Raw genomic sequence first — 24,685 nt, forward strand, 5'->3', positions numbered from 1 at the left:
AACCCCCTGCTCAGGGTCATTCCCCAGCACATTGCACAGGACTGCATCGAGATGGTTTTTGAATATCTCCCATCAGGGAGAGTCTACAATCTCTCTGAGAAATGTGTTCTAGTGCTCGGTCACCCTAACACTAAAGAAATATTTCCTCATATTCATGTGGAACTTCCTGTGCATGAGTTTCTGTCTGGTGCCTCTTGTTCTGTTGGTTGGCACCACTGAGAAGGGTCTGGCTCCCTCTGACTGGACACCCACCCTTTAGATACTTTCACATATGGATGCTGTTGTTTTCCCTTTGGAGCTAATCTGACTGCACTAAATACAATCAATTAGGCTGGGAAATACCTCTGAGGTCATTGAGTCCAGCCTTTGACTGAACACCACCATGCCAACTATACCATGGCACTGGGTACCATTTACAGTATTTTCTTAAATGCCTGCAGGAGCAGGGACTGTACCACCCCCCAGGGCCGCCTGTCCCAGTGGTTAGAACCCTCTCCGTGGAGAAGCAGTCACCTTGTGGAACACACTGTGGGAGTATGTACTTGCATCCCAGAATATCTGCTTTAGCAGGCACTGCTCAAGCTAATGCAACACTGAAAGTCCATGCTGCTCACTTTATTGGCATCTCTGCATTAAAATCTGTGTTGTGAGGATTCTCTAGTCCTGTCTATGCAGTCACACTAGAGTGCTGCCAAAATCAACATTCAGAAAGTATTTAGTTGATTTCAAGGAAAAAAGTAATTAGAACTATTCAATTAAATAACTTTATGAGCTTGTAGTCCAATCGGAACACTTTTTGGCTGGGTGTGGAACGGTGTTTGTAAAACAAATGTCTTTTAGTTCTCTGGAGAACCGAGAGCATCAGCTAAGGCCACTGGGGGGAGCACGCGACCTGTGCGTTTTGCTCTGGAGACTCAAAAGGCCTCTGACATAGCGTAGGAAATTCGGATATAAACATCTAAAATGTAAGTATTAATTCGCTGCTTAAATAATTATGTTGGGTACAGAGGTTAATCGTATTCCTTGTGGCATCTGTGCTTAAACTCTATTTCATTCCTAATTTAACTTTTACACTACCTTGTGGACCCTAACTTTTGCTGCCATTCCCCCTAGATAAGCCCCTTGTCACTAGTTCTACTCTTTCCTGTATTATCTTCTGTTTGCAATTATTACCTTAAGCTATAGTAACTTTTATTCCCACAGCCTCACAGAGAATCCAGGGAGATGCGGCCTGGGACCCCAAGGGAACAAGACTGCCTGTAAACCTATGGTGAGAGATGGGAAGAAATTTCTCAGGCAGCAGAATAATCACGGGGTATTGGGAGGCTGGATCCTGATGCTCTCAGGTGAGAGAGGACTGGCAAGAAAGGGTGTGTGAAATTTGTCCAATTATGTTTCACAACAAGACAAAAAGAAAACTCACGGACTGTAGAGTTCATCTTTAGAAATTGAAGTATTTGAGATTTTTTCATAGATTGAAATTTTATATTTTACCACTATAATTATACAACACAGTCCTCTTTAGACAGTAAGAGATCTCTAAAATTAAAAATTACAGTACTTGTAGAAATTAATAACATCTTTAGTCTGTAATAACAGATTTCTTCCTCAGAGTCCCTAAAATACAGTTATGTGTTAATACACAGTTATACAGTTTACACAGTTATGTGTTAAAATAGTTATGTGGCTAATGCATTTCTTTTACATATTTGTCTTAGATTCACATCCAAGTTACATAATGTAAAATATTGACGAGGAAGATAAATGCAAGATGAAATCACTGGTCTCCCACTCCAAAGTGTTGCAGTTCATCAAAAATATTTTAAAATCTTAATTATCTCAATACACCATGATTGGATGTATGCTTTAAACAATTTTGGGAAGCTTAAAAACTTAATGAAAGTGCAAAACCATAAATATTCCTGTGTTTATGAATCATAAATTTACACTCATACTGAATTGGCTTTATATTAAAATTTAGAGAAGAAAAAATATTTTCTACTTTGACTGAGACCTTTTAAATTTAGACTCGATTTTGGAATAGGATATTACTTGTGTTCTACTCATGTTTAAAAGCTGAAGTTTATTTCAGGCATGTCACCGTCACTTTCAAATAGCCAGGAATTTCAGTCCAGCTGAGCTCAGTGTAGATCTTCACATGGATAGGTTTTGATTCCCAAGTAATGTTTTGAAAATAGAAGATCTAGGTCACTATAGTGTTCATTCTTCTGTGCAGTAAACTAAAATGTGGCACACACTAAACTTCAATCACCTCAGCTGTATTGCTCTCTAAAAGCTGGAAGTCTTCTCAGCTTGCACTAAAATATGATCTACAGACACAGCTGTGTTATTGGCATACATTGTCTGCTATACAAAAAAACCTCACTCCTTAAAAAACATGGTGTACCAGCTAAGTATAAGCTATACCAACAAAATTACTCCTCTGCCAGGATAAGCAGCACTTAATTTTGATTCCTCAAATCAAAATGGCTGTATTAGTAAACTCTTCACAATGGAGATGAACTCCAAGAAAGTTCCAGAATATCCTGCTTCTTTAGAGTGTCAGCATTTGCTGCAGAACTCATATGTAAAAGAAAAAACAGCTCCTGTGGCTCCATGAAGACCAAATTTACTGTACAGCAGTGTGATATTCCAGCTTCAAAGATGGACCAACCTAACCATCCCAGTGGGATGCTGCATTAATGCACTCTTTCTGGCATCTCACAGCACATCTCCTGCAAGCAACACTGTTTTCCTTTCCAAAAAAAGTAATTTCTTCCAGTAGCTTCTTCTGCAGTTAAAAATCTGCAGTATTTTAAATATGTGCCAATGACTTAGATTAAAAATCATCGGTTATGAAATGTGAAAGAAAAAAAGACCCTGCCTGGACTGCATGTAGCTTTATTTATCATTCATGCAAAAATCATCCTAGGTATAGCTGCCACAGAACTCTCTGGATGCTATTTGAGAAGCTACAGCCAGCAGTGTAAAAGGGGCCCCTCAGCGTGTGGCACAGTGCCTGGTGCCTACGTCAGGTGCTGGTCCAGGACTCAAGGTTCTGACAGTAACAAACATCTCTGTCTGTGCTGTGAGAGCACAAAGTTAGAAACAATTAAGTCATTAAGGGCTTGGTGACTGATCCATCTCTGTATCTTAACTTCTGAGCCTACAAGAAAGACGGAGAGATTAGCATGGGCATGTAGTGGCAGGACAAGGAGGTATGGTTTCAAACTGAAAGATGGTAGGCTTAGATATTAGGAAGAAATTCTTCACTGTGAGGGTGATGATACACTGGAACAAAATGCCCAGAGAAGCTGTTGAATACCTTTCTTGGAAGTGTTCAAGGCCAGGTTGGATGGGGATTTGAGAAACTTGATCTAGTGGAAGGCGTCCCTGCCCATGGCAGGGGGGTTGGAACTACACGATCTTTAAGGGCCTTCCAACCCAAACCATTCTATACTCTATACTCTATACTCTATACTCTATACTCTATACTCTATACTCTATACTCTATACTCTATACTCTATACTCTATACTCTATACTCTATACTCTATACTCTATACTCTATCCTCTCTATGAATCAGTTTCACCTTTTACATCACTGTGACACTGTATGAGACACCAGTCAGAAAAAGGAACTTCCAAACCCATATTCTGTCCCCAAAAACAAATATATAAATGAGCACTGCCAACCTTAAGAAACTGGAGTTGAAATGCAAACACCTGATTACATTTGCATAGTTGTGAAAATTTATTAGTCACAGTGTAATGAATATCAACTTTTTTGGTACAGGCAGAAGTAAAAACATACTTTATATAGAAAAAAAAAATCACAGCTTTAAAAACTGACTTACATTGTTTAAAATTAGTAAATCTGGTAGTATTTCAAGGCATTGGACTTTAACACTTAATTTTATGCCAAACCATCACACAGTGCAAGAAATATTCTGCAACAAATTCCATACAGCAGTCTTCAGAGTATTTAGTTTCACAGAATCTAGTGGTGGCAAAAAGATGAACTGAATACTTTTCGATTTAAACAGAAAACATTACTGAAGTTACATTTCTCTTTCTTTACATACTCTCTATTACAAAAATATCAAATTGGAAATTTGACAGTGTATTCTACAAATACATGCATCATAAGCAACAGGAATTGCAACTTTGGCACAGCTACTTTACAAAGTGTATTATAAAAATAAATTATATGGCAAATATCAAATAAAATCAAGCATGTGCCTTAGGCTTTGCAATTAAAAGTGAAATTCAGATGGCAGAAAGACTGCTGCTCTACCTCTGATTAGATACTTTTAAAATACCAGCAAGGCCATTTGTTTTTAAAGCTCTACCAAGAAAAAAAAATGTGTAAAACCTAATGGAAGCACTAATACTTCCACAAATAATCAGTAGCATAAGTGACCCTGGTGTCGATGGCAGAGAGCTTCTACAGTGATCCATCCACAGGCATGGAGGGCAGTGCCCACAGAGAGCTCTAGCGGGCAGTAACTCATCTAGAGTTCACACGTAACTGGTGAATGATGACACTCTCTAAAAGAAAAGACAGCAAAACATTCGGGTTTATGAAACTACAAACGCATGGCAACTTAAAGAAGAGCAGTTACAATGGCAGTGCAAGGCATTTTTCTAAAAAAGTCTCACAAACTTACTCTCACATCACTGCTTGATAAAACTGTCCTGGCTAATGCTACAGAGGGAAACTAGATTAGCACCTGTCGAGGGCTCAGAGGGCCTTGGCTTCCACTTCAGTGTCAAGACCGTCATTTGGTTGTCCATATGGAAAAAGGAGTAATACAGTTGAATGGATTAAAGCAGAGGAATACCAAAGTTCATGTTCCACATGCAAATTATGGTAGAGAAAGGCTTGGAGTTGGGTGTCCAGTATCTTGTCTAAGCAATTTCATCATAAATCTAGCGGCAATTCATAAATAGGGATGAGGAAGAGGTATGGGGTCATTTCTCATTTTTTAAAATTTAAACTTAGCTTGTTTATTCAGCAAGTCTTCTTGAATTTTGGTACGGACTTTAATGGGGATAAATTTCAGCCACAGCTGAAATTTGCAAAACTGTTGTGTTGGCATTTCTTTAAATGGCTGGATTTAATTTTGCCCTGTGTGTAGTATCAGAGGTCTCTGACCCTGATTAATTCCTGGGCTCTGCTGAAGTGCTAATGGCCTTGTCCTCTGTTCTTCTACCTATTTATACAGCTCTCACAGGCAACTTTTTTAATATAAGAATTTAACTGTCAATTAACATTTTTCTCTGAAAAGGTGTATTTTATGCATTTCAAATAATGTAGCTGTACCAATACTAATAAAAGCATACAGTTACACATTTTCAGAAATATTAATCTTAATTGAAATTACTTTTGTCACCTTCCTTTCTTAATAGTATGAAGATTTTTTAAAATGTACGTGACCTAAGAAATTACACTATTGATATAATTTTTGCCTTTTACATTTTTGTTGACTTCTGCCTTTATCTGCTTCCTAACTAATATTTGCAAGGTGTTTCATGAAGTTACATTCTAAGAACAAATGAAAAATGAAAGTATTTTTTCCATGTACTCTTACTGCCAGAATTTTGCCACTAGATGGCAGATCCCAGTGCTGCTTTTCATACGTGGTGAAGGAAGAGCAGGGCTGAGGCAACGTCCAATAAAATACATTAAGGCAAATGAAATAATAGAATTTTCCGAATGGAAAGTATTTTTTTTCCATAAAATTTGTCAACAACAAATGATTTTCAACAAGAAACCTACACCAGTTCTACCACATTTGAGCAGTGAGTGTGAAAGAACCAAAAACTATTGTATGATTTTACCTTACAGCCAGTGCTGTTCTAACTTGAAGCTCTTGAAGAATATGTTAAAAGCTACATATACAAATTATTTTCTTAATATTAAAAATATTATTTTTAATAAAATATTATTTTCTTAACATTCATTGTGCACATTTAATAAGGAGTTTAGACATCAAATTCTAAAAAAATGGGCAGCAGAAAAATATCACACTCCTTTTTAAGGCTCAATCACTGAATGAAAGTCACAGCAAAACTACAGTCAATGTCTGAATCAGACACCCTTCTCCTACAGACCCAGACTGTAATTGTGCAGAAAAGAGTAGGAGAAAAAATAGTTAAAAAAAAAAATCAAATAATTTCCACTGTTATTTATCTTTCATTCATTTCTCACACACCTAGAGAACACACTCAAGTTTATCTCAGTTGCTTGTATCTGAAATGCTTTTATATATATATGTATGAACATATATATTATGTACAGACACATATATGTAGTACTAAAAGAGGTGTCTGAACAGTTACTAAGCTAAAATTAGAGTAGGGCAGATTTTGTCAGAGTTCTTTTGGGCCACCCTCTGTAGGAATCTGATTATATTTGAAGGATAGGATTAAATAATTTTTTCTAGGGTTTCAGATGGGAATATTTCAAGGAGCCATGTATTCGCTTAAACAAAACAATTTCTTTTAATGACAGAAAAAGAAAATGAAGGTAATGTAAAACAGCTAATTCTGCTTTCAGTCCTACTGATATAAAGCAGAACTTGAGGAAACACATCAGGATACCAGTTCATATAATGAAGCACATCAAGTGACATTTTAACATATAAAGTTTAATTTCTCCTTACAATATATACACATATCACCAGATAATACAAAAATGAATGTACCACAGACAATGCACACCCAAGCAACAGAAGAGAATCATACATCAGTATTTCTATTTTTAAAATCCCAAGGAGAGGTGTTTTTTTTTGTTTGGAGAACCATTCACACCTGAGTGTTTCCTACCCAAGATACCTGATAGCTCTGCACCTGACTGTAGTTAACTCTGGTTACATTTTAAGGAAAAAAAAAAGCCAAGGTAAGAGCAATGTGTAGGGGGTAAGATTCAAAGTGAAGTTAATATCCATAATGAGAAATATTGCATGTAATTTTGCCCAACAGAGCTTAAGCAAAAAATGAAGAGGATAACTCGCACTGACACAGGGGAGAAAACCATTCCCCTAAATGAAAACAAGTTCAGAAGATGAGCTCACAAAAACTCCTGCCAGCAAACTGTGTGTTTCAAAGCAACTCAACAAAATTGGCCACTGTGTGATGTGTGATGGAAATATATAATTGGTCTGAAAATTGTCCTGACTGTTGCAGCTTATGCCAAGTACCTGAAACCCAGCAGGACAGTAGCAAACTCTATTTAAAGACATGATCTTCCACACCTGATCAGAATTACTGAATATTCATGTAAATACTGAGCATATTTTAGATCGTGTGTGGCATATTTCAAGCAGGGATATATGACTTGGCATCCTGTTGGCACAGATCAACATATTGATGTGGCTTTAGAGGTTACCCCCATGGTGGTAATTACTATGTGCTGTAAGTGGTTTGAGGTTTAAATACAGTGACGTGTACTCTATGGGCCTATTACAAAGAGTCACAAAGTGTTTGGTTTTTCAAAAATCACACTAACGGGTGTCACAAAAGGAAAAAAAGTGAGCAAAGTAAATCAAAATCTCTATTTTTCTTCTACCATTTGCTAAGGATGTTTACTAATCTGAGAGAAATCTCCCTAGGCATTACAGTTGAAGCTTTGTGCTCCTTCTTATTTCAATCACACTTACTGTGTTGTATTGATCAAGTAATGACTACACTAGCAATACCCCTATGTAGCAGTAAGTCTGGTGGTGGGATCTCACTTAGGGAACACAGTAGAAAACTTCTTAGAAACTAGATTTAAAATCAGAGAGATCATCTGGAAGACTGAGGATGCACCTTCTCAGTCCATGTGTACTGCTCATGAATGGGCTGGCATTTTCCCTGCTCTTCCCCCTCCCCACCTTACTGCTGGTGCTAAGCAATATGTTACTACTGCTGGGCTTGAGTTATCACAACTGCTTATGTGGCTGTGTCGTCAGCCAAAACAGGGCTTCTCTCCAGCTGACACTGAATAGGACTAAAAGTACAAAGATTGGTCAGTCATCCTAGTTCCTGACAAAGCATTGTAACTATTATGATTCTGAGTGCATTATTTTGCCACTGAAATTGTTCCACTTCATTCCAAAAAAAAAAAAAACCCACCTAAATAAAATGACTGAGAAAAAAGGTAAGAGAGAGAAAGCATGAGGATGAGTGATTCCAAATGACCACTTAGGAGGGCTTAGTTTACACTTGATAATCCAGTAATGTAGAGTACATGAAAGCCTGGTAAATAAAGCCCTAATATTTTCCTTTGGATTGATGTGTCAGAGTTTAGTTCTTTGGTGCCTAGTAAATTCTGAGGTCTGAACAAAGCTTGTCCTCGTGGCATTTCTGACATCACTCTTGTGTTCATTCTTTGATGCTGTATGGAGGTGAGCTCATGCCCTACTCTTCCACACAGTGAGGCACTGCTAAAGTGTTGCTCCTCTTCTCTGCCATCCTTTTCATTAAACTGGAACAACTTCTTATTCTGGAGACCCCTATTGCTTTGTCAGGTTTGGATGAAACTGGTGGGTGTGTTTGGTGTTATTCATTAGGGAAGGATGAATGAACACAGACGCTTCATCTTATAAGCCTCCTTTTCAAAAGGGCCAGGCTCAAAGGCAGCCTTTGGAACAGGGACACAAATCTGGGGGGGCTCCCTCCTAGTTCAATATCCTGACCCCTCAACCACTCTCTTGTTTCTGCTCAGTGAATACTGAAGCATTCCATGCAGAACGGCACAGCCTTTCCAGGAGGGAATGAGAATGCCACCTTTGTCCCCCCCCTCAGCTGTCAGTGCCATAAGTGAACCTGCCTGCAGCTGATGTAGGTTTGAGTCTCCTCAGCTACTGTTGAGAAGGGGAACCTGTCTCCTACCTTCAAAAAAAGGTTTAAATCAAAAGCTTTTCACAATAAGCAGTACTACCCCTGTGTTTGTGTGGTATTTGATCTATTAGAAGGCATTCAAGATCCTACCATCACTTTAAAACACCAACTGGTTTTCTATGCCCTCCTTCTTTCTTTTTCTGGCCTGTGAGCCTGGCATTAAGTTATGTTGAAGCCAGCCTTAAGCTTTTTTGCCAGATCCCTTTTAATTCAGATCAATTCCCCAGTTAAGTTCAAACACTTGTGCCAGCTCAAAGGACAGGCACATAGTCAGTGAGTACTTTCTTGGCTGGAGGTGACAAAGACAAGACTATAGCTTTTCAGTCCAGTGCGGCGTTATAGCCTGACCTCAAGTGACCAGGAAATTGCAGCTTGACTTAAAAGCCTTGGAGGAAATACAAGAATACCTGCATTATGGATCTCAGTGAGGTACAGATGCTGCAGTGCTACATTTAAGTCATAACAGAAACACTGACTAGTCAAGGGCTGTGGAGGAACATCAAGAAGATCTTCAGGATGCCTCTTGGGCTTAGAGAGTGTTTTTAGATTTGGTTGTTTAAATTGCCTTTTGGAGCTGACCTGCTGAATGGAGAATCTTACTGTAGTCACTAAACACAAGTGTCTTCAGAGTCAGAGGAAATTTCAATGTAATACAAATAGTTAGGCTTGAACTTTTAAGACTTCTGAACTATAGGCTTTCTTTTCTCTTCATCTTACCCTTCTTCCACCTTTAAGAAACAAGAATATTAGGTCAATTAAAACAGCTGTCAAAAGTTTTGAGTATAACTAAATACCTGTTTTTAGCTAACAGTTTAACCAGCAGCCCGATTCCAACTCTTTAGACTTCCGCTGCAGAGCAAAAGTCTGTTTTTGGATGTGCAGTCCCTGGGGAAAAATAACAGGATCCTAAGTCTGACCTCTCTGGAATTTCTGAAGTCTGTCTCCTCAAATCCTACTGACTCTATAGGAGCAAATCCCAGCCTGTGTCTGCAGTCTGGCTCTAGCTGTGCCAGTTTGTGTGCCCTAGATTTCAGGTACTGTGAGGCTGGCTCGTTTCTTCGGGTGAATTAGTTTCTTAGACTTCAAACAAAAACAAAATTTTCAACCACAGGCACACATAGAATATTGATTATGGTGACAGTTAACTAAGGAACTAAGTTTCTTTGACACAAGGAAGGCTTAATGCTTAAGCCACATTAGCTTGGGGATCATGTTTGCAATATTATTTGACTGGTTTGACTTTACAACTTCCTTCAGTACCAGAATTTAAAGTGAGTATCTACCAAAAAATCCCTTTTTTCCCTTTAAATATCTGTTAAAAAGTCTGTGTGACAATAAGAACAGTAAGATCTCAGCAACAATTTATTGACATACTGAGGCTTTAAAGTGATAAGAATTACTTGAGAGGATCTGATCTATTTCTGACATAGTAATTCACACTGCTTGCTAATTCCAGTTTCCAAGTTTTATTTGAAGTATTAGGAATAGGAGTTATGAAAAAAATGCTACTAATACTAATCTGATTTTTGGATGTCATAGGAACCAGAACCTTAAAATTAACAGGCATTTTAGGTGCTACACATGTAAAAACAAAACCTACTCTTCTTTTATGTGGCAAAGAAAAAATGCCCTTCATGTGAATAATAAAATGCCAGCTTTACAATGGGATAATTGTCATATCTGGATCTGAAATTCTAGAGCAATGTAAAGCAGATGGAAAACTAAACATTGCTTGGATTGGATATAATTTTGTTAACCTTCGGTGACAGAGTCTTCCATCAAATTTCTTCTCCCAGGCCAAATTTCGTATTTCAACCACTGGTGCATTTTCCTTTCTGTGAATTTTGTTTATAATTTATTGGTGGTCTTCCGCCTTGCTTTCTGTTTTAACCACTGGGCCCTTCACTGCTTGCTGAGGTGGCTGAAGCATTATACAACTTTAAACCCATCATTTATTGGTCTGCTCAGCTTCATTCCTTTTGGTTGTGACCTTCCTCTGTGAAAATTGATCGCTTAATGGAAATATGCTTTAATAACTCTACTGTTATTAAACAAACAATCATAACAATCATCAGCATCCACACTATTTCCATGCTGGAAAAATTCCTTAAAACATGCTTAAAAATGCAAACATACAGATGAAGAAATCACAAAGAGGGAAGGAAAAATGATGAATCACCTTGGTATTGTAAGGCGGTCTGCATTTTATGACAAAATATTTCAAACAACTGAAAGCTGAGGGTAATATCCCTACCAAACCCTATCTCTTTCACTGGCTGTACCAGAGCTGTGCCTTTAGAATAGCAAGTTCTGCCACCAGTGGTCTGTGCTGACTTACCCTCTAAGATGTAAGGAGGCTTGGCAAGTAAGGTTTAAATGTAAGACCCAACCAGGAAAACTGAAAACCAAGTCAAGTCAATGGAATGAGTTGCTTCATAGCCTTTAGTGGTCTTTGGAGCAGGCACAAATGGATTGTATTGGTTTTTGCCAGACAGTGTTTTTCAAGCTTTTGCTGAAGACTAAACCTTCTGGCTCACCAGCCTTCATCTGAGCCCTGAGCTGGCAGTATTCCAGTGTGTATAAGCCAGGGACCTGGTTCTAAGTGTTGTCTACGAGTGTTAACTCTCTCTGGAAGAATTAAATTGCTGCCAAAAATTGTGCAACATCCCTACGCCCCTGAATTTAGTGACTATCGTGAGAAAGCAGCTCACCACTGAGAAATGGTGATTTTGATAGGAGGCTTCTAGAGAGAAGGCCACATGGTCACATGGTGCCCATCCTTCCTCTCTTCCCCTCCTACACATGAGGTACTGGCTTTCATTAAAACACAACTTCAAGTATGCATGGCAAGTCTTCTGGCATTGCTTCCCGAGGCCATGTGGCATTTCAACAATGGGATCAAGGCAGGAAGGAAAGTAGACCATGCAGCAGCAAAGGTGGAAAGTGATCCATTAAGGTGGAAAACAACCTAGTAAAAGTCACCAAACTTCCTCTGATCTACTAAAAAGTGACCAAGTCTATCTTTAAGATTTCCTGAACTAGATTAATAAACTAGTGCAGTTATCCCATTCTCACTTCCTAGATTGAAAATCTTCCTGGCATAAGATTGCCTTTTTTTTTTTTTAACTTGAGTAAGAAAACAAAAGGATTTTGTTATTTAAGTAGTCAGTGCACACACTTATTAGTTTGTTAAGTGACAGCTGCAGGACTTCGTTAGTACAGGCAAAAGTGAACAACTACACAGACAGGGGAGCTGACTTCCATGGCAGCAGTAAAACCTGCAGAACGTACCCCCTGAGCCACTGCCATCAGCCCTGACCCCCGCCCAGGGAGGCAGAGCTGCTGGCTGAAGATTTCTTCAGTTCTATTTTCATAGACTGAGTCTCAGCACGAGGCTCGAATTTTGTCACATTTCCTGCTCCTGGGGCTGCCACTACTGGCTTTCCTGCTTTCATACCTTTTGACACAGGAATGCGGGTGGGTGTAGGTCTCGGGGATGACCCATCCTGTCCTGTCTGCAAAACAAAGAGACAGAAAAATGCAGTGAATTAAGGACTTCTGCTCATACATGCTCATCTTACACTTTCCTTTGGTTCTTCATTTACCACTCAAACAATAATACCCCAAATCATACCTATTAGCAAAGTAACATTCACACTTGGAATCTGGCCTTGGCACATACTGCTAGAGTAGGGCCACAGGCACAGTTGGGATCAAATGAGTTTCCCAGAGCTGAGGTCCAGTGTTTTGAATCAAGATGTCATAAAGATGGGAATTTGTCCAAATCTCCCATTCTACAGCATGACACAGTGCAGGATGGCCTGAGAGCCTACTACAACACTGGCTTGGCTGTCAAGACAGGTACAATATTAGCCTCTTGTACAGACACTAGCACGGGCCCTCAGAACAGCACAGTCAGATGAGGCTAATGATAAACCCAGGGTAACTGCCAAATTTTAGGAGCTGGGGCATGATCACTCAGCATTATAAATAAAATTAAATTTTACTTCCCAAAGGATGCTGAGTTCATAGCTGGGGACCCTTATTTCTGCACTGGGAAGAGCAAGAGGTTGGGAGAGAAAGAGACAAGAGAAAATATTTGGATTTCCTCTTCCTGTGGCTGTGGCAGTAGGGATGTGGGAAAGGGCTCTCCCCCTCCAAGCCCCAGTCACAACTTGAGAAACTCTGGTGAGGGTGAAGCTGCCAACCCAGACTGCCAAGTGTGGACATGGTGATTTTACTATCTCTACCAGTCTTCTGCCCTGGACAACAGCCTGGCAAACACACTTATCCTCAAGTTTGAGTAGAGAATTAAAAAAACAAAGAACAGCCTAAGACTTTGGCTTGGGGCTGGCAGACCCAAAACATCTCCTGTGCCCTTCTGGAACCCCAGCTGGAGACCAGGGCAGAGCTATCCCATGGCTTTGAAACTGCAATCAGCACATATGCTTAAGCAACCAAATCTCACCGTGTAAATGCACAAGGAGAGCTTGGAGACAATGAAAAGACTCAAAAGGGCCAAACTGCTATTGTCTGTCTCTCTTGGCCAGATAATGATGCGTGTACTCTTCAAGGTCAAAACTGGAGCTACCCCATATGAACGATGGCATAAAGAAAATACTTACAAACAAGAAAATTCTGAAAAGAAAATGGGCTTTATCTCCTGCAGTGTGCAATACAGACACAAATGATAATGGTGACTACTTCAGTGTCTTGGCTGAATTTCATATGTGACTGACATTTCTGTTCAGATCATGGATAAAGACTTTGGTCTCACAAAAGAGAACAATTCTCCTAAGATCCTGAAATCCTAGCTAGACCCACTTGCTAAATGACCAAACTCTGCAACTTATGAGATATATGCAAAATAAAACTAAACTGCTGAAATAGACTGGATTGGGAGCCCATGTCAGCTGCAACATGCATTTGTACATTTACTTAAAAATGCTCTACAAATGTTTTTCAGCCAGTGGCATCATAGCTTTCTGTCTGCATCCTGAGCATGCAAAGGAAAACCATTCCTTAATCTTCTAAGAACAGTTCAAAACCCCATGTGTACACTCAAAAAAAATTACAATTGGAAAACTTGAATGCTGTCTGCCTGACAGGAAGGAAGCCATTTTCAATAACTAAAAGCAACATTTACAATAGCAGTCTAAAGGCTAATATGGAACTCACATGTAGATGTCAAAACAAGTTAGGCCCATACAATTCTGTAGGGCAAAACATGCAAATGCATTCCATCAGCCTTGGAAAATATGTCAACATCCCAGGGAACCCAAATGACAAACATCTTGTACTCCCTGAAAGAGTTCCACAGTGTGTAAACATGAGGCAATCAAATGGAGTAGCTGGAATCTCAGGCATTTCTTCAGCTTTATTCACATGTAAATTATTAACTGAGGATTTGGGCGCTTTCAAGTTACTCATTTCAAGCCTAAATCACTCAAAAGCACTTTGAAAAGAACTCTAACTTGCTTTAAATTTCTTAGTTGCCTTCATCCCAGCATACTAAGGTGACGTGATGATCGCTTGGAAGCTAATGCCTGCTTCCCAGGCAGCTGCAAAAGCATTTTGTGCTTGCCAAGTGAGATGGCACAAAGGTGCCTCCCCAGCCGGCTGTGCCCTTGGGCGCGGGAAGGGGCAGCAAGCAGAGAACACATCCCGTCCATCTGTAGCATCTGTGGCAGAGCACCCACAGGACTGCCTCTCTCTATTGTTTCTTCCAAGAACTCAGAGCATTCCTTCCAGCCCTGTTGGTCTGCAGGCTGCTGTCTTCTGGCTGATCCAGGAATGTGGCTCCAACCAGAAAGCAACCCTTACACAGCTGGAATGGAGTGCCCGAGATGTGGCCCCAGGGGACACTGGTGATGCAAGCTGGATCTGAGCTGGCAAGACAAGACATGGTGCTGCAACAGGGACCCAGAGAGGTTACACAAGACATCACTGAGAGTGAGATGAACACATGCAGTTGCTATGGTGGAGTCATAGTCAGCTCTCACAGCAGACACAGGTGTATTAACCTGTGAAGCTGCAGTAGGGTTGGGCAGTCTCATAAAAGGAAAAAAAGCAAACTGAACATACAGAACATGCAGCATGTTTGAGTAGTTTGTAACAGATCCTGCTCAGTGCATTTTATTGACACACAGAGAGAATGCTTTCATGTATACACTGGCTTCTGGAAAATTTTAGTTACTTTAAAATATTCTGGAATATTTTAATTATTTTAAAAAGTGCTTTCTCAGCATTTGTTCTCAATCTGATCAGGCCCCAGCTTGCCCTGGACAGAAATGGTTCAGTTCAGTGACCAACAGACACCTTGTGCAATTTGAAATGCCCTATTCAAGCAATGTACACAGGCTCATAGACAAGACAGATGACCCAAGGAGACCTAAACCTTCTGATAAAGCAGCTGGAACGTAGGTGGACTACTTCAGAGCACTCAAAAAAGGCACTAAAATAAAGTAGGTTTAGGTAACTTTATCCTGAAAGGGTGGGACTTGAGATCTATTCAGTACAGTCAGCTGAGCCAGTGGGCAATTCAGCTCACACAGAGGCTAGCTCTGTCTCAGCTGGATCACCCCCAGTCACCACAGAGCCAGCACAGTGCTGACATGGGGACTGAGGACTACAGACTGACTCAGCTGCCCACACTGAGGCATCTCGTGCCATCTGAGGTATCCCACAGCTGCCACTGCAGAAAGGTACAGGTCTGTTATCCCTCCCAGCCTCACTCATGTCTCAGTGGCCACAGGCACACAGCTAGCACCACAACTCCTCAGTGTGGGCAAGTGAGCTGCCTCCTGCACCTCCAGGAGCTCTAGCAGCAGCTCAGAGCATACATGGGACACCTACAAAGAGCTACTGTTAGATGCCAATCTCAAACTAAGTGCTGCCCAGCTGCAAGTGGCCTCACAGCTGCACAAACACTTGTCCTGTTCGCTCTGGCACCCAACATATTCTCAGCTGGGCCCTTCTGCCATGGTCACAGGACGCTCTGCATGGTTGGTGCTGTGCCACAGGCTGGCTCTGCTGCAGCTGGGATTCCCTCTCCCCCCTGCAGATTTGCATGGCACTGGAGTCACTGAGTACCCTGGCAGCAAAAACAGTTGGCACCCCATGCCAGGCTTGTAGGAGGTGGGGAGAACAGGGATTAAGTGATTATATGACTGACACCCATCCTGGTAGCCAAAGAAGATCCACATTCACCAGCAATCCTATAAGCAAATGTAAGGCCTATGTCAAAAAACAAGATCTAGGCACCACTCTCCTGTTTTTGTTTTTTTCACAAAGAATTTATTATGTGGGATTTTTTCTGCAAACTATATGAACTGTCCTGGGAACAGAAATTTGGGCGAAATTTGTGCTAAGGGAAGACTAACAAGCAGACTCTTTTTGGTCTCCATATCCTCTGGTCTTTGTGGTCCATTTGCAATAAAAAAATCGTATCCTAGGTCTGCAAGGATAGTCCAAATATTTTCCTGGGAGTGAGTCTGACTTTAATCAAGCTAAGAAGGACTAAACACCATTTTTTCTATTTCAGTGGGAACTATCCAAATCCATAGGCTGCCATAGAAAAGGCATTAATACATTGTACAAAGCATCTTCTCTCAGGAGAGTTAAGACAAAAATTAAAAACGGTGAGCTAAGAAAGCATCTGCGTATCAGTTCATCTTGTTCGATTTTATTAACTAAAACCCTCAAAATTGTATCTGTTGGTTTCGTCTAGGGTTACTGAGTAAATGATCACAGCTTGCCTTTTCTGACTAGGGGCAGTGTAGTGTGTTTGTAAAGCTGTCATTTGCAAAACAGATGGTGAATACAGTTTTTTTTCCAAGAGGCTGAGGAGGAAAAGACACATTTGAGCTTGTTTGAAGTTGCCTGCTCAGCTGACTAGGGACATTAAAAAACAAAGGAAAGCATAAGATAAAGTAAATCTTATGGCTGAACTATTTTCCTTACATTCCAAAACAGGGAGGATAAAGTGAAGAAAGAAGCCAGTTTTTAGCCAGAAAAAAACAAAAAAGTTTTGTCTGCCATAGTTTGCTGCATCATCACAGTAGAGACAGACATCTAGTTAAAAAGAAAAGTTTAAAAAAACCCCAGTTTTCCAGGCTTCTGAGACACAAAGGATTTTTTAAATTAATTCAAGACTTTAAAAAATGAATAGTTGCCTAGAGGCAACTATATGTAGGGGAACACTGTATAATAAAGTATCTACAATACATTATATATGTGGGAAGAGAGTGAGTGTGTGTGCAATCCCAAACAGATTTGTGTGATAAATGCAAATTTTCTTAATTCAGAAGCCTTAAATGGGAATGGCAGCTTCTCTCCAAAAGTGTGCAAGTGTATCTTAAATACACTGCAGCATTTCAGCTTGGGAAGGGATGGCTGACAAGGCATATTGTAGCGGTCTGCTGACTCCGGAGCAGCGTGGACAAATGAGTAGGGGATAACTATTCAGTATTTGTCAAGATACAAGAAAAAGGCTATAACCAATGAAGGTATTGCATAAAAGGTATCAAACAAAAGAGCTTTTCCCAAAGCCCACAGCAGAATTCACTGCCCCCTGATGTTGTGGAAACAACAGTGTAAATGAGTTCAAAAAGCAATTAAAAGAATAAATAGAAGAAAACTCTGCCGTAACTCTGCCATGGTCTATAAAAGACAAAGATGCAGCTTCAGGCTCTGGTTCAGAGAGAAATATCCACCTGTTGCCAAAAACTGAGAACAGACACTGAGGGAAACATTATTGTGTGTTTACCCACTCAAAATACTCTTCCCCTAAGCATCTGTTTTAGACTCTGACTAGCAAGTTTTTGGACTAATACAGTACCGATGGGTTTCTGTTTTGGTTAAATTCCTCTTTCCCATGGTATTCCCAGCTAAAGCAATAAAAACATACATCCAATAATAAACTAGGGGAGGACTATCAATAAATACTGCCCACTATTGTTAAAGACAGAGGTGAGACCTCTTTCAGTATGAAAAAGAAGCTGGAGTACCACCACAGAAGCCCAAAGAGAAAGCAAAAAAATATATGCTACAGGAAGCTCTATTGTAATACAGCACTTACAGAAGTTCAGAGGAACAGAAAGAGATGTAAGTTCAGACATGATAACATGTCTGCTTATTTGTTCCTTTGGAGTTCAGCAGTACAGCAGATTATATGGAGATCATGGGATTGTATCAAACACCAGCCTGCATAATGATAGTCTAAAGACCTGCCAGCTGGGCCAAAGAAACATGAGGTGTATTTTCGAAATTCAGAATTGCACTCACCAAAAATAAAAATACAGTTGCCTGCTCTGTCATCACCATCATTCTTTGTCCCTCTTTCTTTCACTTGTAATTTTACTGGGTTGCCGTTATGAAAATAACTTTGAAGGGACTTCCTCTGGAAGTTAACTGCTTTGGGAGATAATACCGAAAATACCAGCATCCAATACTGGTACAAAAATACATGAATTGGGCAAATTCAGATTTTATGATTAAGCTTGAGCTTGAAAGAAATGTAAGGAAGACAAGAGTTTCTCTTCATCCCTCCCATTTTCCCTGCTGGGGTCTCAAACCCAAGCTACGGTTTGTCCTTCTTGCCATGAAGACCACACCATGAGACTGCGCTGCTTACCACTGACTGTGTTCCTCGTGTGGAAGATGTTGTAACAGGCGTGATGGTGATAGTGCTGGTCACCTTGCTGGCTGCAGGTCGCGGGGACAGGTTGTTGCGAGGTGATCGAAGGACAGTACCGGTTACCACCTCTTTCTCTGCCGCCACGTTCACCGGTCGGACGGTTATCACAGGGCTCGCACCGTCAGGAGCCGCGCTGGGAGAACGTTTGAACTGGGAACCCAAGTGGATGTGGATTTTGTTGTCTTCTGTTGTAATAATGTTGGCATTGGCATTGTACTTGCGGATTGGAGTCGGGACGGTTTGCTTTTCTGGCGTGACTTTGAAGACAGCCCTTCCCATGGTCATGTCTTGTGACTGCGGAGAGACGGAGATTTCTGCCGGCGCCGCAGATGCCGATACTGTCATGATCTGAATTGGCGATGCAGGTCTGTCAGCGAAGGGTGCTCTCCCTCCCTCTGGGGACTTTTCCCTGGAGAATGTTGTAATAGTGACTGGAGACATAGAACGATCTGGGCCCATGGGACTTTCATTGCCTTTTCCCTTTTGTGGCATAACATTTGGAGAGGGAATGATGGTTATTCGTGGCTTCTGATTTCCCAAAGTAGGAATGACGGTGGTACTTGAAAAAAATTCCTCTGCGGATGGACTGGTTATCTCCAAAGTTGCTGTACTGTTCTCATGGTCTGGTGTCACCCGAATATGAAGAGGTTGACCCTGCTTCGGTGAAAGAACAACCTCCCCGGGATGTGCAGGACTACTGTGGGTTCGGGCTCCTTTATCAGGAGTTGTCTGAGCCCCAGGTTCCCTTTTTTTCATCCATGGTATCCAGGATTTCCTCATAGCGAGCTCATTTGCTGCTGGAGGATATCTCTCAAGCACTGAAGAACGCTCCATGGGTTTTTTCAGACCCACCTGTCGCAGATTGCTCATGATATGATTCTCCTCCTGGAAGGATTTCCTTATAAACACTGCTGGAGTTTCTTCTTCGGCTGCTTCATTGCTTAAAGCATCTGTCTGCACGCCAGTGGACGTCACAGGAACATCAACCATTCTTCTCCCATTCATGCTGGGCCTCAGAGCACGGCTGTAACGCTTAGAAAGCTCCAGCTCTCTTGTCAGGTTCAAAACTTCCTGCCCCATGCTCTTGTTTTTGTTTTCCTCTTCCATAAACCTTTGCTGTAGAACTGAATAATCGACTTGGAGCTGAGAAAGCTGGTCTTCTTTGTTCATGAGCTCATGGATTTTTTCCTTAAGTGCTTGAACTTCTGCTTTCAAATCTCTGCTTTTGGCCTCTTCCAGACGAAACCTGTGCCTCAGCTCTGCCTCCTGGCTCACTACTTCACCTTTTTCTATTGCTTTTGTTTTGGCAATCTGGAGTTTCATCTCCTCCAGCTGTTGAGAAAGAAAATTAGCTTTATCCTGCTCAGTCCTAAATTTCTGCTCTAGCTGATCATACTCATCTTCAGTCTTCATCAAATCTCCTTCAACCACTTCCAGCTGTTTGAGACGTTTTTTCAATCTTTCAATTTCAACGGTAAGTTCCTTAATCTTGTTGTCCTCATGACAACCATGCTCTGCTCCTTTCCTAGTTCGACCTCTTGTAATTTCTCTTTCTACTTCCTCCATACCATCAATTCTTTTCTTTAACAGATCAACTCTGCAGCTTAATTCAGATGATTTTTCTTCTTCACTTCTCAGTTTGCCAATTAACTCATCCCTTTCCTTTGTCAAACTGGATACTTTTTCCTCCATTTCAGATTTCAGTTTCAAAAATTTCTTACTTTCTTCTATCAATTTCTCTGTTACATCCATAACTTTCCCTTGTTCAACTTTAAAATTCTTGTTTAGGCCCTCAACCTTTTTTTCCTCCTGTTTTATTTTTTCCATCATATTTTTTCTCTCATCAACCAACATTACAGTAAACGACTTCAGCTTTGTAAGGTCATCTTTTAAGCTTATTTCAGCCTTTTCCAGCTTGCTTTCGGATGTCTCAAGGTCCTTCACTCGAGTCTTCACCACTTCCAACTCATTGATCAAATCCTTAGTCAAATTTTTTTCTTTCTCCAAGTTTAAGTGTAGCTGAGTGCATTCCGACTTACTTTTACTGAAAGCCTCTTCCAATTTCTCTAATTCTGACATTCTTTTCTGCAGTTTTTCCACTTCAAGTTTCAACTCTTTGCTATGATGCTCTTCCTCTTGCAGTTTATTTTTCAGCTCTTTGCACTGGGATTCGGTTTTTGTGATCTCTTCATCTTTCCCCTCCATTTCAAGCACGTGCTTACGGAGGTTTTCCACTTCTGCCATTAAGCTAGAGTTCCCACATTCCCCTTTTGCTATTTTATCTCTTAGTTCTTGAAGTTCCTCCTCAGCTTTTTGAAGATTTTTGTTCGTTTCTTCTAGCTCTTCTATTCTGCGAGTCAACCCCACTAGCTTGAGCCTTAGCTGTCTATTATGTGACTCTTGATTTGCCAGTTTAGCAGTCATCTCCTCATGTTCTTGACAAAATGATAATGTTTTGTGTTCAAGTTCTGCCTCTAATTTCATCAGTTTTTGTCCATCTTCTTTTGTTTTTGCACTAATAATTTTAAGCTTTTCTTCTTCTTCCTTTAGTTTTTGGGTTAAGTCCTGTATTTTCTGGCTTTGCTGACCAAGCTGTTCAATATGCATTTGTCTTTCATCCACAAGCATGAGTGCAAATGATTTGAGCTTGACTAGTTCTTCTCTTAGTTTACTGATTCTCTTTGAGTGCTCCTTCTCCTTCCGGGCTTGATAGATCTTCTCCTGCTCAAGAAGTTTCTTCAACCTGAAACAAGTTAGAAGAGAGGTGTTAGACTAAAAAATATGTATATATGCCTGTGTGTGCATCTCTGTATTTCTAAAAGCACCTTTGTTTTAATTTCTTTTTTTAAGTAATGGTAGCCTTCAAGAAATAACTACCTACTACAGTTATATTCCCAAGCCAAGTATTTTGAATTAAAAGAGTTAAATTAAAAATACATAAAATCATCAAGAAATCTTAAACACAGTAAAATTTTATACCTGCATAGATAACAAATATATCAGGTTTTAATTTCTTCACATTTATTTCTCTGTTAGAACATTGTTGGTAAAAGTATATAATATCCCAACAGGACAGGTATTATCTACTCACTAATCCATTTATACCAGATTTGTTTTACACGGTGGTTTCCTCCTTATGTCTTGCATATAGAAAAACATGTAAAATAAGGTAAAAGATTTAAACCAATTGGCATATGCAGCCACACATAAACAGACCAACCCTGGTTACAAATAAACCAGCAGGACAGAAGATTACAGTAGCACACAATTGATAACCATCTGGGCATTGTAGGCATATAAAGTTAGCAGAAAAATACATCGTCCAGCACAGAGACTATTATGTTAAAAGGTTTATTCTTCTACATTTCCATTTAGCAGATGTTGGGAACTACAAGGATCAGACTAGTCAAACCTTAGGCTACAGCTGACCTCATCTGGAAAATGCTCTTCTCTGTATGGTCTCTAAAGTAGTGCTTTCAGACAAAAGAAAGCTCACCACATACAATTTAGGTGTCACCTCAGAAAGATAATGAAGAGATACATTACCCAGCCTTAGCCATGCAACATGGAGTAATATAACTATTTTATAGCTGTGATTTATATTCAGGATATGTTGACATCAACATAGGAAGTTCCTGCACATGTTCTAAGCACAGATTTATGAGGATGGTGATCCTCAATTGACAAAGAAGTACAGCTAACACAGGGCTGTATCCCCAAACAATCTAGGAGCTTTATTGTAAAAGTAGCAGTCTGACTTAGAAGGGCACAGGTATGTACGCTGAATTTACTGTGAAATAATGTATTTTCCGAACCACTGTCACAGCACCTACAATTCCCATATCCTCTGTCAAGACATGAGACAATTCAAATACACTTGCTTTGCTTACCCTGAGTCTGAAGCTTTTCGGCTTCCTTTTTATAACTGAGATGCTTATTCAGATGGTAATAGCAGAGCAATTAATGCCTGGTAATTAACTTGCAGTAACGGGAACATCCATGTCTTAGCAAAGATCAACTTTTATCAGTATTTTTATCTTACACGTTGGATTGCAGATGATAGCAGGTGGAGCACAGATTTTCACTCCTCTCTGCTACTCCAGCAACGAAGTGGTGCCAAGGGCCCCGGGGCACAAAGTCATACACCAAGGATGTCTCCCAGAGCCCTCACCTGAACTCTACACTCCTAGCAAAAGCCAGATTAACTCGGTACTCAGCAACTGTTAATGTTTCACTCCTTGTTCCTGGGGGACCAGAACCAAAAGGAACTGGAAATAAAAGCTATAAGAAAAGAGAAGGAAGTCAGAAAGTAGAGCACAGGATGCAGTAGGTAGGGAAGAAGAAGGCTGAAGAATGCATTTGAAAACAAGACCCGGATAGGATGTGGGAGTAAGAGAATAGTAGGAACCAGCAGTGGAGAGAAAAACAAACAAACATTGCAGCCAGCCTTGCTGGGTCACAGATTATTCTCAAATAACAAGTCTCTTTAGTTGTGGCAGCTCTCTGGAAAGGACTGAAAAGGCATGCTGGTGGATGCCTCATTATTGGTCAAGTTAGAATGTCAAAAGGTAAAAAAAAAGACCCACTGTCACTCACACAGCATGCACTTTTCACACTGAAGAAGGAACTTTATTAGCATGCAATATATATTCCCTGGCTGCTCTATCACATTGCTTCATGCAAATGTTTTGGCCAAGAAGTCTTCCTCATCTTCCCCAGGCTACATTTTTAAAGGAATAGTATGTACCCTTCCACAAAAATACTGTTTCCTGTGACAGAATAGTACAGCTGAATCTGGTGATGCTCTAAATGACCCATCTTCCAAAGTCACAAACATAGGAGAATATTTACAGCCTCCCTTGTCCCAAAGGAAAATTTTAAGGTGACCCCATCAATTAAAAAAATCCCAGATAACAGCTTTTTTTTTTTTTTTTTTTTAATCTTGACACCCAAGAGTCTAGAGATGCTTAGAAAACTGTCTATGATTTGTAATTCCTAGGCTTGCACATGTGATTTTCACCCAGCAGTTGCTCCAGGCAGTGCACACCAGCCAGGCTTCTAAGCAGAGTGCAAAATAATGCACTGGCTACACATGGCTCCGTGTGATTACCTGAGAGTCTGCTGGGGAATACTGCCGAGAAAGCCACTGAAAAAAACCACAAATATCTGTTAAACTACGACAAAAAATGCCAGTCATGAGGCTGAGCAAGAGAAGAAAGCATGTTGGCCCTGTCACTGCCTTACAGGAGTGGGGAATAACCAGCTTGGCCTCTCTGGGAAAATAAAGCAACATTCAGCATTTCAGTGTGCCTCAGCTTTAGCACAGGGAAACTACATGTCTTAGATATAACAAGCCAACTTCCAGAGAAGATACTTTACAGTACTTCTGTTTTTCATGTCTACAGGAACTGCTTCTAAAATCTGGTTCTGTGGGGGAGGGACGGGAAGGCAACACACAAATATGTGTGTTAATTGCCAAAGTAATTTAAAAATCGACACCTTTTCAGTGTTACTTCTAGACACTAAAATAAAGCTGAGTTTAAGCTTGCTCCCACTTTTCCATCTTTGTACAACTTTCATACCTCAGTGGTTAAACTAGAATTTCAGCAGGACGGCAAGGTGAGGTTGTCCGCTCTTGACCCTCACAGCACAGCACCTCACTGTTTGCTGCTATCAGGCTTTTCATCTGACTGCTGCTGCTAATGTTTGCTAAGTAACACCGATCTACACGGCCTCCTACGCAACACTAAAAGCCCTTCAGACTCCCCGCACCTGGTCTTCAACGTGTTAGCCAGAGCAACAGCACTCTGGATTGTCAAGAGGCTGAAAGCACCTGCATTCAGGACCAAAACCAAACCAAACCCTTTAATAATGAAACATTAGATACAGCCAAAACACTGACAGTTGAACAACTTGATAGCTCCCCAGCCCAGTCCCTGCATGTGGTGTCTTGGTTTGTGTTTTTTTAAAAGGGGGGAGAAATGTTTGGATACTACTGGATAACCTGCATTGATCAGTAGGAGTCTCGGGAGTTTGGCATCCAGACCCCAGCAGGGAAGCATGTAGATGTGACCCAGTTCACTCCTGAGAGAGGGACCAA

General features: G+C 40.5%; 1 protein-coding gene across 11 annotated transcripts in view; it reads right to left on the minus strand.

The window, feature by feature from the left end:
• Positions 1–3,734: 3,734 nt before the first annotated feature.
• FILIP1 (filamin A interacting protein 1) overlaps positions 3,735–24,685 on the minus strand; it is a 101,340-nt gene continuing 80,389 nt past the window's right edge. For 8 of the 11 annotated variants that reach the window (XM_063389489.1, XM_063389488.1, XM_063389486.1 and 5 more), the window contains 3 exons: positions 18,523–21,328; positions 12,180–12,403; positions 3,735–4,550 (listed from right to left, as the gene is read on the minus strand). In XM_063389489.1, coding sequence (XP_063245559.1) covers positions 12,197–12,403; positions 18,523–21,328 — 3,013 coding nt within the window. In that variant the 3' untranslated portion in view covers positions 3,735–4,550; positions 12,180–12,196. Of the gene's footprint in view, positions 4,551–6,631; positions 9,617–12,179; positions 12,404–18,522; positions 21,329–24,685 lie in introns of those variants that run through there. The other 3 variants (XM_063389491.1, XM_063389484.1, XM_063389492.1) reach the window with 3 other exon arrangements.

This window comes from Prinia subflava, chromosome 2 (genome assembly GCF_021018805.1).
Source record: "Prinia subflava isolate CZ2003 ecotype Zambia chromosome 2, Cam_Psub_1.2, whole genome shotgun sequence".
In the NCBI taxonomy this organism is placed as follows: domain Eukaryota; kingdom Metazoa; phylum Chordata; class Aves; order Passeriformes; family Cisticolidae; genus Prinia; species Prinia subflava.